The sequence below is a fragment of the Panicum virgatum genome, chromosome 4N (genome assembly GCF_016808335.1).
Source record: "Panicum virgatum strain AP13 chromosome 4N, P.virgatum_v5, whole genome shotgun sequence".
In the NCBI taxonomy this organism is placed as follows: domain Eukaryota; kingdom Viridiplantae; phylum Streptophyta; class Magnoliopsida; order Poales; family Poaceae; genus Panicum; species Panicum virgatum.
In genome coordinates this window covers 41,210,864-41,224,042 of record NC_053148.1, presented here as the reverse complement: position 1 = coordinate 41,224,042, position 13,179 = coordinate 41,210,864, and the positions used below count along the sequence as shown (strand labels likewise).

General features: G+C 44.4%; 1 protein-coding gene and 1 pseudogene across 6 annotated transcripts; one reads left to right on the top strand and one right to left on the bottom strand.

The window, feature by feature from the left end:
• Positions 1–845: 845 nt before the first annotated feature.
• On the bottom strand, positions 846–6,521 carry LOC120671615. Of its 6 annotated transcripts, none has more exons than XM_039952001.1 (11): positions 6,359–6,519; positions 5,658–5,738; positions 5,416–5,505; positions 3,064–3,267; positions 2,882–2,960; positions 2,698–2,796; positions 2,268–2,615; positions 1,940–2,149; positions 1,610–1,843; positions 1,465–1,521; positions 846–1,203 (listed from the first exon to the last, which is right to left on the bottom strand). In XM_039952001.1, the coding sequence occupies exons 4-11, from the start codon at positions 3,108–3,110 to the stop codon at positions 1,180–1,182; spliced, it is 1,098 nt and encodes a 365-aa protein (XP_039807935.1). In that variant the 5' UTR covers positions 3,111–3,267; positions 5,416–5,505; positions 5,658–5,738; positions 6,359–6,519; the 3' UTR covers positions 846–1,179. The 6 variants fall into 6 exon arrangements, with proteins under 6 accessions (XP_039807935.1, XP_039807934.1, XP_039807937.1 ...); XM_039952000.1 differs by having other exon boundaries at positions 1,119–1,203; positions 5,416–5,508; positions 6,359–6,521; XM_039952003.1 differs by having other exon boundaries at positions 1,119–1,203; positions 3,064–3,152; positions 5,416–5,508; positions 6,359–6,521.
• A 1,107-nt stretch (positions 6,522–7,628) lies between these two features.
• LOC120670839 lies at positions 7,629–11,639 on the top strand (annotated as a pseudogene).
• The last annotated feature ends 1,540 nt before the right edge of the window (positions 11,640–13,179 follow it).

The following is a 13,179-nucleotide window of genomic DNA, read 5'->3' as shown; positions in this document are numbered from 1 at the left end:
TTCATGAATTTTAATCTATTAATGAAATCATTAGCAGTTCAAATTGGACTTAATTCCAAAAAATATGTTTACTGAAAATAAATGACTAAATATAGCACAGAGATAATAAAAAATACTATATGTTAACATCAAGTACCAAATGTAATAAGTGTATATCTGAAAAATTTTGGATTGCCAAATCACAGTTTTGAAAATTACTTTGCCGTGTGCTTGGGCAGAGACACACGGCAAAGTAAATATGCACACGGCAACACATTTGGTTTGCCGAGTGCCTCGTGGGACACATCGGCAAAGTAAATATGCACACGGCAACACATTTGGTTTGCCGAGTGCCTCGTGGGACACATGGCAAATGTTACGGGATCCTGGTAGCCGTTACGTTTCTAAGTGTTTGCCGTGCGTCGTGCACGTAGCACACGGCAAAACCTGGAATTTGTCGTGTGTATTATTTTGCCGTGTGTTTTCTTGCACTACACCACAACATCGCAACAGCAACAGATGGACCGTTGTTATAAGCCGTTATACCGACGGACAGTCCGTCGGTAAAACCTTTTACCGACAGACAACTCCCGTCGGTGCTAGTCCCGCCGGTAAAAGTTTTTACCGACAGACTCTACTTATACCGACGGACCATCCGTTAGAATAGCATTTACCGACGGACTGTGGATAGCTAGTTATACCGACGGATGGTTTGATGTTAAAAGTTTCTTTACCGACTGACCGTCCAACGCGATAATTCCAATTTTTTTAAAAAAACTCATTTAATTGCAATTTAAATGGTACAGTGAGAGTATTCATTCATCGGGTCTCAACATAATTCCAGACAAGCCATTAGCAAGCCAACAGACAAGCCAAGATAATTTATATAGGTGAATATATATAGGACATCATCCATACAAGCCAAGAGTCAAGATAAACAACTAACAGTTCATATATCTATGGTTCATCTACATAGCCATTAGCATTTGTTGTACAAAAGACATCATATTAAGAGGTTTAACCTTCCATCAAAATCACACACGAGACAAGTTAATGTGATTCCTCAGTGGTGTCATCACAGCCCCAAAAGATCCACTGAAATCACCTCAGCCTCCAACAAATGATATGGCACAATTACTGGCTTGATGTTGGTCATTTTGCTACTTTCACCATGTCAACTAATTCAGCATAGCATACTAGTTAATTAGCAGCACCTTGTGATTCCTACAAATAAAGATCAATACGGAATAATAATCAGCCCGATTCTAATTAATGAGTGAACATGAAGAAATAATCAAGATCCAACAATAGAGTAGATCAATATATTAAGTAGCAGCCAATGAAAATTTAGATGAATTACTTGCAGCAGCCAACAGAAATAATCAACATGTTCTATCAACTAACAGAAATAATCAACATTTAAGATATATGGGCAGCCAACTTGAGGCTCATAGTTTGATGAAACTGTAAATTTAAAAAATGTACCTGCAATCCTACAGCACCATGAGAAGGTTTTGATGCCCTATCATCGCAAACCTTTAGCTGTCACATGCAAAATCAGTTAGGAAATGCTGGTTACTCCTCACAAATCAAAGAAACAAAGAAAAAATAAAGCCCAATTAATTATTACCCTCTTGTATGGCCATGCAATTGACATCATGTCTGCATCAGCCATAGTTTCCATATCATCATAAGGGCGAGGCAGCATTGCATCTCTTTTCAGCACCAAATTCACAATAACTTCACAAAATTGCTTCCCAAGAGGCTGACCTTCTAATATGGTGTTTGGATTAGTTGAAATGACAACACCCCTAGCTACAGCTTGTGATCTCAGCATAGCATATAGTATGACAGTCTTTCCAACCTGTACCGGATGATGCAATTATTTCAAATGAGTACAAGATGGATGACCCGCTGGAAAATCACAAGTAGAAATTTTGCTGCAGGATAAGAAACTTACAAGGGAATCATGTGCATAGCGATGGCCATCATGAACACTTGGTTGGGATGCATTGTTCATGGCAGGCACTAATGGAGCTGTTGCATGCCTTTGGTTAAGCAAGTTCTCCCCATCAGAAAGGTCATAATCTTCATTGTCTGTGCAATTACCTCCTTCAGCTCTAGAATTATTTTGATGTGACTCATCTGCAGCTTCTTCAGGCCTCGGACTCTACAATGAGATAGTTTAACAAGATGGAGGAATATGTTACAACACAATAGTCTACTTATAGAAATGGCTGCAAACACATGCTGAATTCAGATTGCTTGCTGAAATTGAACACCCTTACCACTTGGTGTCGTGAATTAGAACCATGTTGTGAGTTGGATTCATGATTTTGCCTTTCTTGTGCCAGCCTTTCCTCAAGCATTTGCTCCTCTAATTCCTTAACACGTTGTTGTAGAGCTGCTTTCTCACTTTCAGCTTTTTCACGAGCAAGAACTTCTATTTGAATCCTTGTTGGCATGTACGACTTCAACTCCGATGTACCAATATCTTGGGGAGTTGGTCCTACGCCCAATACACGAACACGTCCTTTTGGCTCCTTTAGTCCGCAAACAATAGCGTATGCATCGCCTTGCTGAATTGTTCTGTCAACCACCTCTAGATAGACTTCAAGAATTTCTTTAATTTCATCCTATACACACGAAAGCAATATCTCATTTGTGGATGAAGCAATGTCATATTGGAGGCTGACTTTTTTCATGTACAGAACTTACAATTTTTGGTGCTGCCTGCCTTGAAGGAACCCCATTTTTTCTTGTATGTGTTTTGACAAAGACTTCATCTCTTCTAGCCGGACGCCCAAGTTCCTCACCCTAGAATGATTTTACTACTTAGCAGCAATCACAATGCCCAAAAATACTATAATGAATAATTAATGTGAGTGCTATGTTACATTACCAGTTTATGCCTAGTAGAAGCATGGCTAACGCTGCCAGATGTATGAAGGAGAACTTTGCACGGCATGCTTTTGCCCGTTCTGTGCGATCCTATGATAGGAATTGTAAAAATTTACATACATTTTGAAGAATACAAGATCTATTTGCAAGTTATGAGACAATGATTATTCACATGTTACTTACTTTAGATTCATCAGACCTCCAAAAGTTAATAAGAAACTTCCAATCATTAGGATTTACTATTGCACCATTTCTTGCCATCAGCTCCTTATCTGTTAATGTCTCATCAAAAAACTTCTCTTTTAATTCTGCCTTAAACCCCTTCCATTTTAATCCACATGTAGTCATAAACCACTTGAAAGCAGCATCACCAATATCATAGACTTCCTAATTTGTGATGAAAAAAATCAGCATATCATCATGAAAGAAAGGAGTGCAATAAGATGCTACTATGGCAGCTAATAATTTAGTACAATATGGGAAAAATTCAGAGCCATATATTGCTGCTACATTTATATTTTCCCATACTTCCAACTTCTTTTTTGCATCAACAAGCCTCCGGTCATCACACCCAAGTGGTAGTGTCCTTCTCGCCTGAATCCCAATGGCACCAGCAAGCCTCCTAGAATTTTCCCCAACCGGCTGTCCATATTCATTGAGCATTATTTTGATTTTAGGCATGTCAGGTGTTTTGGAAAATATATCATCCAATCTACTGATACCCCTGCCTTTCTTCTTTTAAAAATTACTAATGGCTCCCCCTCCTTGCGTCTCTTGCTTGCTGGTTTCTTTCCAAATGGATCCTTCCCAAAAACTGTAACAATATCTTTTGTACACTCTAAAATTTCCTCACCGGAAAGTGGAGTAGGTGCTGGCCTAAGTTTAGTTGAACCAAATTTATCAACATCAAACCTAAATGGATGATTTTCATGCAAGAACCTACGATGACCCATATAGCAAGTCTTGGTACCATTACTAAGTCGAAATGAACATGTATGGGAGTGGCAATCAGGACATGCTGCTTCACCAGATGTCACACAACCTGATGCATAGCCTAGACCTGGAAAATCAGTGATTGTCCACAATATTGCAGCACGCAGCTGGAAGAACTCCCTCTTGGAAGAATCATAAGTTCTGACTCCATTTTCAAACATATCTAGCAAATCATAGACAAGGGGCTGAAAATAAACATCCATATCACTACCAGGAGCGTGCCGACTAGGAATCAACAAAGAGAGGATGAAGTTTGATTGCTTCATGCACATTGAAGGTGGAAAATTGTATGGAATACAGATACCAGGCCAAATGCTGTAGCTAACATTCATGCCCCTATATGGATTAAAACCATCGGTGGCAAATGCTAAACGGATATTGCGGCTGTCTGAAGCAAATAGTTGATGTTTATCATCAAAGTCTTTCCACAGAGGAGAATCAGCTGGATGCCTAAGTACATCATCCTTTGTTCGCTCCTCATCATGCCATCTTGTTAGCTTTGCTGTTTTGGAAGTCAGGAACAATCTTTGGAACCTTTTCTTTATTGGAAAGTAGCGGAGAACCTTGCTAGGAACCTTATATACATGTTTCCCATCTAGACTCTTCCTAACTGATTTCCACCTTGAAACCTTACATTTTGGACATGAATCTGAATCTACATGGTCCTTCCAATTCAGGATGCAATCATTTGGACAAGCATGAATACTAATGTACCCAAGTCCTATGGATTTAATCAATTTCTTAGCCTCATAGTAGTTTCTAGGTAGAGATGAAGCCCCAGGTAATGCGTCATTGAGTAGATCAAGTAATAGGTCAAAACTTTTATTGGTCCATCCTCCAAGAAGTTTGATATGAAGCAATCTAATGAGGAAACGAAGCTTTGTACAATTCTTGCATTAAGGGTACAGCTCTTGACTATTTGCTTCTACCAACTTATGAATCTTTCGTAGATCATCACTAGGTTGCTGAATAGATGTGTTGTCTTCAAAATCCCCTCTATCATCTAAACCACAAGCTAGGTCTCTAAGCAATTCAGATATTTCATCTTCTTCACTAGACTCATTGTCACTATTCCCATGATTCACATTAGAGGTGTTTGCTTCTCCATGTAAATTCCATATTGTGTACCCTTTTACAAACCCATCACATATCAAGTGCTCACGTACATCACTTGCATCTCTCCAAAATGAGTTAATACACTTTCTGCAAGGGCATAATATTTTGCCTCCTACGGCTGAATTTGTAAATGCATAAGCTAAAAAACCGGTCACCCCTTGCAAATATGCCCTTGTGTGCCTACATGCAATTTATTAAGTTAAGTCACATATTAACTTGACAACACTTTCGCATCTTTGAAATAGTTGTGATGTACCTAGCCTCATTGCTGATCCAGGTTTTATCCATCTGTCTTTATGGAGATCAAGCTGCTTCTAAATTATATCTTTTAACACTAAACTATTGCACAACAGATAGCACAGACAAACAGTAAGCATGAAAGACAATGCAACAATCAGTAATAGGCATGAGAGAAATAAAACTTACCGTTACACACAAGCTCCTTCTCTTAATAACTTCTCAGCTACAAAGGTTGGCTGCTATGAGTGTTGTAGATGCTCCAAAACGATGTGCGAGCTGCTGACAATGTTGTAGAGGCAATTCAATATAAGTCTAAAAAAATTTAACCATGAGAAAGAAAGATGGAAATATGTAGTACATGCATTATCATATCTTGCAACCAAATTAAGTAGCATTTTATATAAAAAAGAATGACATAGCTTTATTACCTTAGTGGGACTTTAGAAGGCAAGCAATGCAGGCACCTCCAGATAGCACCGTTGGGACTTGGGAGGATATAGGTTCAAATACTGAAATTAGGAAGCAACATATAGATGCATAAGCAGATTCAAAATAAAAGACCTCAGCAGCAAGGATACGACAATATCAACAAACATTGAGCTTAAGGATGCAGTAACTAATGGTACATCTGAAATCAAGTCTTATCACAAAACTGTATAGAAGTGACGGGCTAAATGAGCACACAAAACTGCATTTATGTAACCACCAAATGAATCGTCAAATAAATCATAGATAATTATCTGAGATTTTTCCTAAGGTAGTTCAAACCCATGTAATGATCCAATCCACTACAGCCAGTCAATCCAAACCCTTACTAAGTTGTCATTCCACGCACCAAAAAATTGCTCCATAGAATAAACATTAGTGAGTGGACATATCCATCCCAAAAGCAAGCTAATTCAAAACCAAAATTACATCATAGGCACCAAGGTTGCTCTACGCAGCCATATGGGTAGGTTCTGTCGAATCCAGATCGACCAATTTCAAAGCCCTGCTCGACCATATATGCAATGAAAAACAATCTAAACTGCTACAATCGCTCGATTAGACCCAGAGCAATGAATTTACAAGAGAAATCCCATAGATCCTACCAAATCCTAGCACTGAACAAGAGAATAGAGGGATATACCAGGGATTACGAGAGGATCTGTTGCTGCATGTAGAGTATGAAGCCAACAAGCTGCTCCTTGCCTCCTTCACGACGTCCTGGCTCAGCTGGGGTAGGACGGAGGCGGCGCGCGGAAAGGAGTGGACTGGGGCCCTCTGGTCGCGCACGCGAGGGCGGACCGGGGAGCGCGCATGAGCGGAGGGGGGGGGCGAGCGGAAGGGGCCGCGAAGGTGGATGGGTCGGCGCACACGAGCGGACGGGGGGAAGGCGCGGCGCGCGTGCGAGCGGACGGAGGGGTTGCGCACGCGAGCGGAAGGGGCCGCGAGGGTCGATGGGGGCGGCGCACGCGAGCGGAAGAGGGACAGCGCGGCGAGCGGATGGGGAAGGGAGCGAACGCGAGGGTTCAGGGCGGCGGCAGCGCTACTTGTGGTGGGGGCGGCGCTCTGTTGGCCAGAGTGAGGAGATAGGGTTTTGGTTGCGCGCCGCTCGAGCCCCAAAATAAATCTGTTCCCGCGGGCTGCCGCACGAGCCCCGTGCTCCAAAATTTGTTGCATGCGCGTGGAATCTAAATAAATTGGAAAATTAGTGGCGCTAAAACATATAGTATTGCTTTTTGCCGACTGACTGCCCGATGTAGTATAGAGAATTAACGACAGACCATTCATGGATAAATAGATACACCTTTGCCGATGAACGCTTTGTCGTTAAAACAGGAATTACCGACGGGTCGTTCATCGATAAGTTTTACCTACGGACTATCCATTGGTATTATTACACTTTTAACAACTGACTCCCGTCGTTAATGTGGTGTTGTGGTGTAGTGTTGCCAAGCACACGGCAAACATGCTAATTTGCCGTGTGCCCTTTGTTTGCCGTGTGTTACTTCTTGGGCACACGGCAAAATGATATCTTTGCCGTGTGCCCATTTTCTTGCTCACGGCAAACGTGAGACACACGGCAAATTAGCGGTTTCCCGTAGTGGTGCTTGTGGCGGCGTCGGCGGTGGTGACCTATGAATCACCGATACTTCACTAACCCAGCCGTACCCGTATCCGATACTTCGATACTCTGATACTCTCTCTATACTACCACTATATCGTTTTTTAAACTCATATATCGCCGTATCGTCGTACCCGTATCGCGTATCGGTGATACATAGGTGGTGACGGCGAAGGAGTGCACCAACCAGGTGACGTTGTCGCACACGGCGCAGGCGCGGCTGCTGGCGTCGGCGGAGTGGCGGTGGTGGCGCGACGAGCCGCTGTCCCACGAGCACCACCGCAACCCCACCGATGAGGCCGCGTGGATGGACCTCATGCCGTCGCCTGCCGCAGCGGGAGAGCATCGGGAGGAGTTCGACTGGGCGATGCTCTACCGCTCGCTCAAGGGCCGGCGGGGCGGCCCCGCCGCCGCCGGGCCGTTCCTGGAGGAGGTGTCCCTGCACGACGCGACGTGCGCCTCGACCCCGACGGCGACGCCACGTACGGGCGCGCGCAGCGGACCAACCTCGAGTACCTGCTGCTGCTGGACGTCGACCGCCTCGTCTGGCGCTTCCGCTCCCAGGCGGGGCTGCCGGCGCCGGGAGAGCCCTACGTCGGCTGGGAGGCCTTGGACCTCCGGGGCCACTTCGTCGGTACGTACAACTCCAGTGAGTCCACATGCTTGGCACGTTCGAGACGGCAGCATGACGGTCGCGGTCGTACAACTCCAGTGAGTCCACAAACTTCAAATAATTCGCAGGGCACTACCTGAGCGCGGCGGCCAAGATGTGGGCGAGCACGCACGACGGCACGCTCGCCGGCAAGATGGCGGCGGTGGTGGACGCTCTGCACGAGTGCCAGCGCGCCACCGGCACGGGCTACCTCTCCGCCTTCCCCTCCTCCTTCTTCGACAAATTCGAGGCCCTCGACTACGTCTGGGCGCCCTACTACACCATCCACAAGATCATGCAGGGCCTCCTCGACCAGCACGTCGTGGCCGGCAACGGCAAGGCGCTGGCGCTGGCGGTCGCCATGGCCGACTACTTCGCCGGCCGCGTCAGTAACGTCATCCGGAGGTACAGCATCGAGCGCCACTGGATGTCGCTCAACGAGGAGACCGGCGGGATGAACGACGTGCTCTACCAGCTCTACACCATCACGGTACTGTGTCAGTGACATCCTCCTTTTCATCTCTTGGAAAACTTTCGTCGGAGATTCAGAAGCACGTTCTGAGTGATCGGAATTGCTAAGACACCTGACATCCCTCCTGAATAATTTCGGCAGAATGATCAGCGACATCTGGTGCTCGCCCATCTATTTGACAAGCCATGCTTCCTGGGGTTGCTTGTAGTTCAGGTCTGAAGTCTGAACTCTGAAGAGCTCAATTCCTTCCTGGCCCTTTGTCTTTTCTTACTGTATTTTCAGTACAATTTTGCATGAATCTTCTGTAGTTACTAGACACATCTATATATGCCTACATCAACTAAGAGCGATAACTTGTTCTGTCTTGAATAATTTTGGCATGGAAACACATTTCTGAACATTTTACATGACTTTTTTTTTTTGCCTCCATCGTTTTGCTCTTCAGGCTGAAAGTCTTTCAGGTTTCCATGCCAAGACGCATATTCCGGTCGTCGTGGGTGGGCAAATGCGATATGAAGTTACAGGTGATCTGCTTTACAAGGTAATTCATGTACCGCACATAAATTTAAGTAGGAAAAAATCAACCTAGTAGTTGTAATTTCCCCCCAAAACCCAATCAATTGGGGAAAAGATTTTCCTTAGACATGCTAATTCCAATCTGAAAAGGGTGTTTTTTTCCTCATTCCACCCAATAGTTACCCTCTTCATCTGATGAAACTTCTAGGTTAAGCTGACCATAAGCCTAACTCATGAAACAGGAAATTGCAGCATTCTTTTTGGATACTGTCAATTCTTCTCATGCATATGCGACTGGTGGCACATCTGTCAACGAATTCTGGTAATGCATTGCAGAAGCCTGAAGTTCACGGTTTCATTTTTTTCAAGTCATGCCATGTATGAAATTCTGATAAGGTTTTTGTCAGGTCCGATCCAAAGCGTTTAGCTGAAAATCTGACTACAGAGACCCAGGAGTCCTGCACAACTTACAACATGCTCAAGGTTGTTCCCCTGTTCATGCTCACCAAACTTCTACTTCATTTTCACTCCTTTTTTTTTTTGACAATTCTACTACAGGTGTCACGCCATCTATTCAGATGGACGAAGGAGATCGCGTATGCAGATTACTACGAGCGAGCACTGATCCCCGGCGTCCTGAGCATCCAGAGAGGCAGGGATCCTGGTGTGATGATCTACATGCTGCCCCAGAGCCCTGGGAGCTCAAAGGCAAGGAGCTACCATAAATGGGGAACTCCGTATGATTCATTCTGGTGTTGCTATGGCACTGGTAAGTGAAACAGTTCTTTTTTGTTTGTTCTGAGCCTGCTGATGGGATCATGGAGGTGCAGATTCTGAATCATGTAAAAAACTGTGTTTGCAGGGATAGAATCCTTCTTCAAACTAGGGGATTCCATCTACTTTGAGGAGAAAGGTGAAAGACCAGCACTCTACATTATTCAGTTCATACCAAGCACGTTCAACTGGAGAACTGCAGGCCTTGCTGTCACCCTGAAACTGGAGCCTCTCAGCTCATCAGATCAGTATCTTAAGGTCTCACTCTCCATATCTGCAAAGGTAAACCTACAAGAGATCGTCAAATTTACAGGAAAAAAAATATTCAAGGATGATTCTTTATACCACATCAATTTAGCATCGCGTCAGTTTGATTTCTGTCATGCAGACAGTCAGTCAGTTTGCGACATTGAACGTAAGAATACCAACATGGACATCTTCGAGTGGTGCAAAGGCAACTTTGAATGACAAAGATCTCGAATTAATATCTCCAGGTATGCTCATTAATAATTAGCATGGAAATAAAATAAATGAAATTTTCAAAATACCATCGACTATCTTTGATGAATTACAGGGAATTGTTTCTGATACAATCTAATATTTGTCCCAGGGACATTCCTTACAATCAGCAAGCAGTGGGATAGTGGTGATCGCTTGTCACTCCAATTACCTATCCACCTACGGACTGAAGCAATAAAAGGTGAATTTCAAGCTCAATTTACAATTCATTTATAAAAAAAGTTATATTGACAATGAAATTTCAACAAGAAGCACAATGATTTTGTCGATACATTGGTACTCCCCCGGTTGGTAAAAGAAGTCGTTTAGGATATTGACACAGTCTCCAAAAAATAATTTGATCACTATCTTTTTTGCTATAAAAAATTAATAAAATATTATCAATATATATTTTTACGAAACTATATTTCAAGATACTTACATTGCTTTCGAATTTTCAAACTCAACTTAAAAGAATCTATTTATAGTTAAAGTTTCAAATATTTGATGTAAGACAAACTCAGAACGTCTTCCTTTACTAACATGGAGGGAGTATATGATAATATTTGAAAATTGCCTGCACCCATTTTATGGCAACATTGAATTTGAAATTTTTAATAGGCATAATAATTTCCCTAAAAGACTTACTGTTAAATTTTTGACCGTCCGGAGTACGCATCTATAGTTCTATACAGGCGGTCCTGTTCGGGCCGTTCCTCCTCGCCGGCCTCGCCACCGGAGACTGGGACGCCAAGACCGGCGGCGCCACCGCCGCACCCTCCGACTGGATCACCCCCGTCTCTCCGGAGTCCGACTCCCAGCTGGTGACCCTCGTGCAAGAGTCCGGCGGCAAGGCTTTCGTGCTCTCCACCGTGAACGGCTCCCTGACGATGCAGGAGCGGCCCAAAGACAGCGGCGGCACCGACGCCGCCGTCCACGCGACGTTCAGGCTCATCCCCCAGGACGGCGCCAACACAACGCACTCGACGGCCTCCGTGATGCTCGAGCCGTTGGACATGCCGGGGATGGTGGTCACGGTCACGGACAAGCTCACGGTGTCCGTGAAGAGGAGCTCAGGCGCTCCGTTCAACGTCGTGCCGGGGCTCGACGGCGCGCCCGGCTCGGTGTCGCTCGAGCTCGGGGCCAGGCCGGGGTGCTACTTGGTCGCCGGCGGCAAGAAGGTCCAGGTCGGCTGTGGCGGCGTCTGGAAGCGCGGCGGCGACGGCGGCGCGGGGTTCCGGCGAGCGGCGAGCTTCGCGCAGGCCCAGCCACTGCGGCGGTACCACCCGGTGAGCTTCGCCGCTAGGGGGGAGAGGAGGAGCTTCCTCCTGGAACCACTGTTCACCTTGAGGGACGAGTCCTACACCATCTACTTGAACCTCGTTGCTTGACAGTATGTACTACTGGCTTCAAAATTTGCACTTGCTGAATTGCCAAAAGAAAACGTACTGTGTATATGGATTGTAGGGTAAGCATCTCCGAGAGTTTTTTATATTTTTCCCCAAACTTATTCTTATTGTTTGGCAACTCTTTAAATAGTCATGAGAAAACAAAAAGAAAATTCATCTCCAATAATTCCCTATTTTTACGCTAAAAAGTTCACACGAGAAAAATTCTATCGCCGCCGCCGCGCGGTTTCTCTTCTGCCGCCGCCTGCAGGCAATGACAATGGCAGGACGCTAGGCGCATGAGATGCATGGCATGGCGCAGGGTGCTAGGCCCTAGGTGCAGGGCGCAGGGTGCCAGCCCGGTGCAGGGCCCTAGGTGCAGGGCGTCAGGCCATAAAACATGGCTGCATAATTTTTTCTTTCCAAACTTCACTATTCACCTATCACATCAAATCTTTTAACTCATACACGGAGCATTAAATATAAGTAAATAAAAAACTAATTGTATAATTTTGATGTACACGACGAGACGAATCTTTTGAGCCTAGTTAGATCATGATAGGAGAACAATTACCACAAACAAACGAAAATTGCTACAGTGCCCGATGTGACCATTTTTACCATTATTTTACGGATCTAAACACAGCCACTGTGCTAGGGAGTACTAGAAAACTAATTACAGTGTCAAACAAAACCAGTTTACAAAAACAACTTCAGAACCACTGTGCTAGAAACTCTGAAGAATCTAATGAGTACTTTAACCGCGTGATTAGTGAAAGGAAGGTCTAGCGCATGGCGGCGGGATCAAGGCTCAGCATGGCTGCAGATCCGGTGCAGAGAGGGCGGCCAGGCGCATGCCACCAACAGCGGCACATGATGCGGCAGGGTGCAGTCGCGAACAAAGCGACGACGCGCGCGAAAGAGGGCGGCACAGAACAAAATTCGCCCGTGGGGGCCGATCGGGAGTCACGGAGGAGTGCGTATTTTTATGCACGAAGATGGGCAATATACCAATTGAGCATCTCCAAGAGTTCTCTAAATCAGGTTGGCATCTTCATTTTTTGGCAAATGAACAAAAAAATAGTCTCCAACAATTTGGCAATCAACTTGCATTTTTGGTAACTTGGCAAAATCCTCCCCTTCTGCTGTGACAACCTGCCTTATTATGAGCATGGATTAACCCTAAGAAACTAGGGTTAAAAAGGAGAAAAGGATATGTGAAAAGGAAAAGAAAGAAAATAGAGTAAAGAAAAGTCAAACTGAGTTAAATTTGGTCAAACTTCGACCATATTTGAAAAGTTTGAATGTAAATTCTCTGAAGAGTATCAAACAGCAGATTTGAATGGAGGACACTCACAACTTGAAGGGTGGAATTTGAATTTTATCAAAAAGAGGTTGAATTTGAGGAGTTTCATGATCTGATAATAATGGCTACTTAGCCATGTTCAATAGCTGATATTTTGAAAACTTGATAAGCAAGTCAATCCTTAGTCAGTATGAGAATATAGTACAATGTGTATACTTTGCAATATGACCAAGTTTC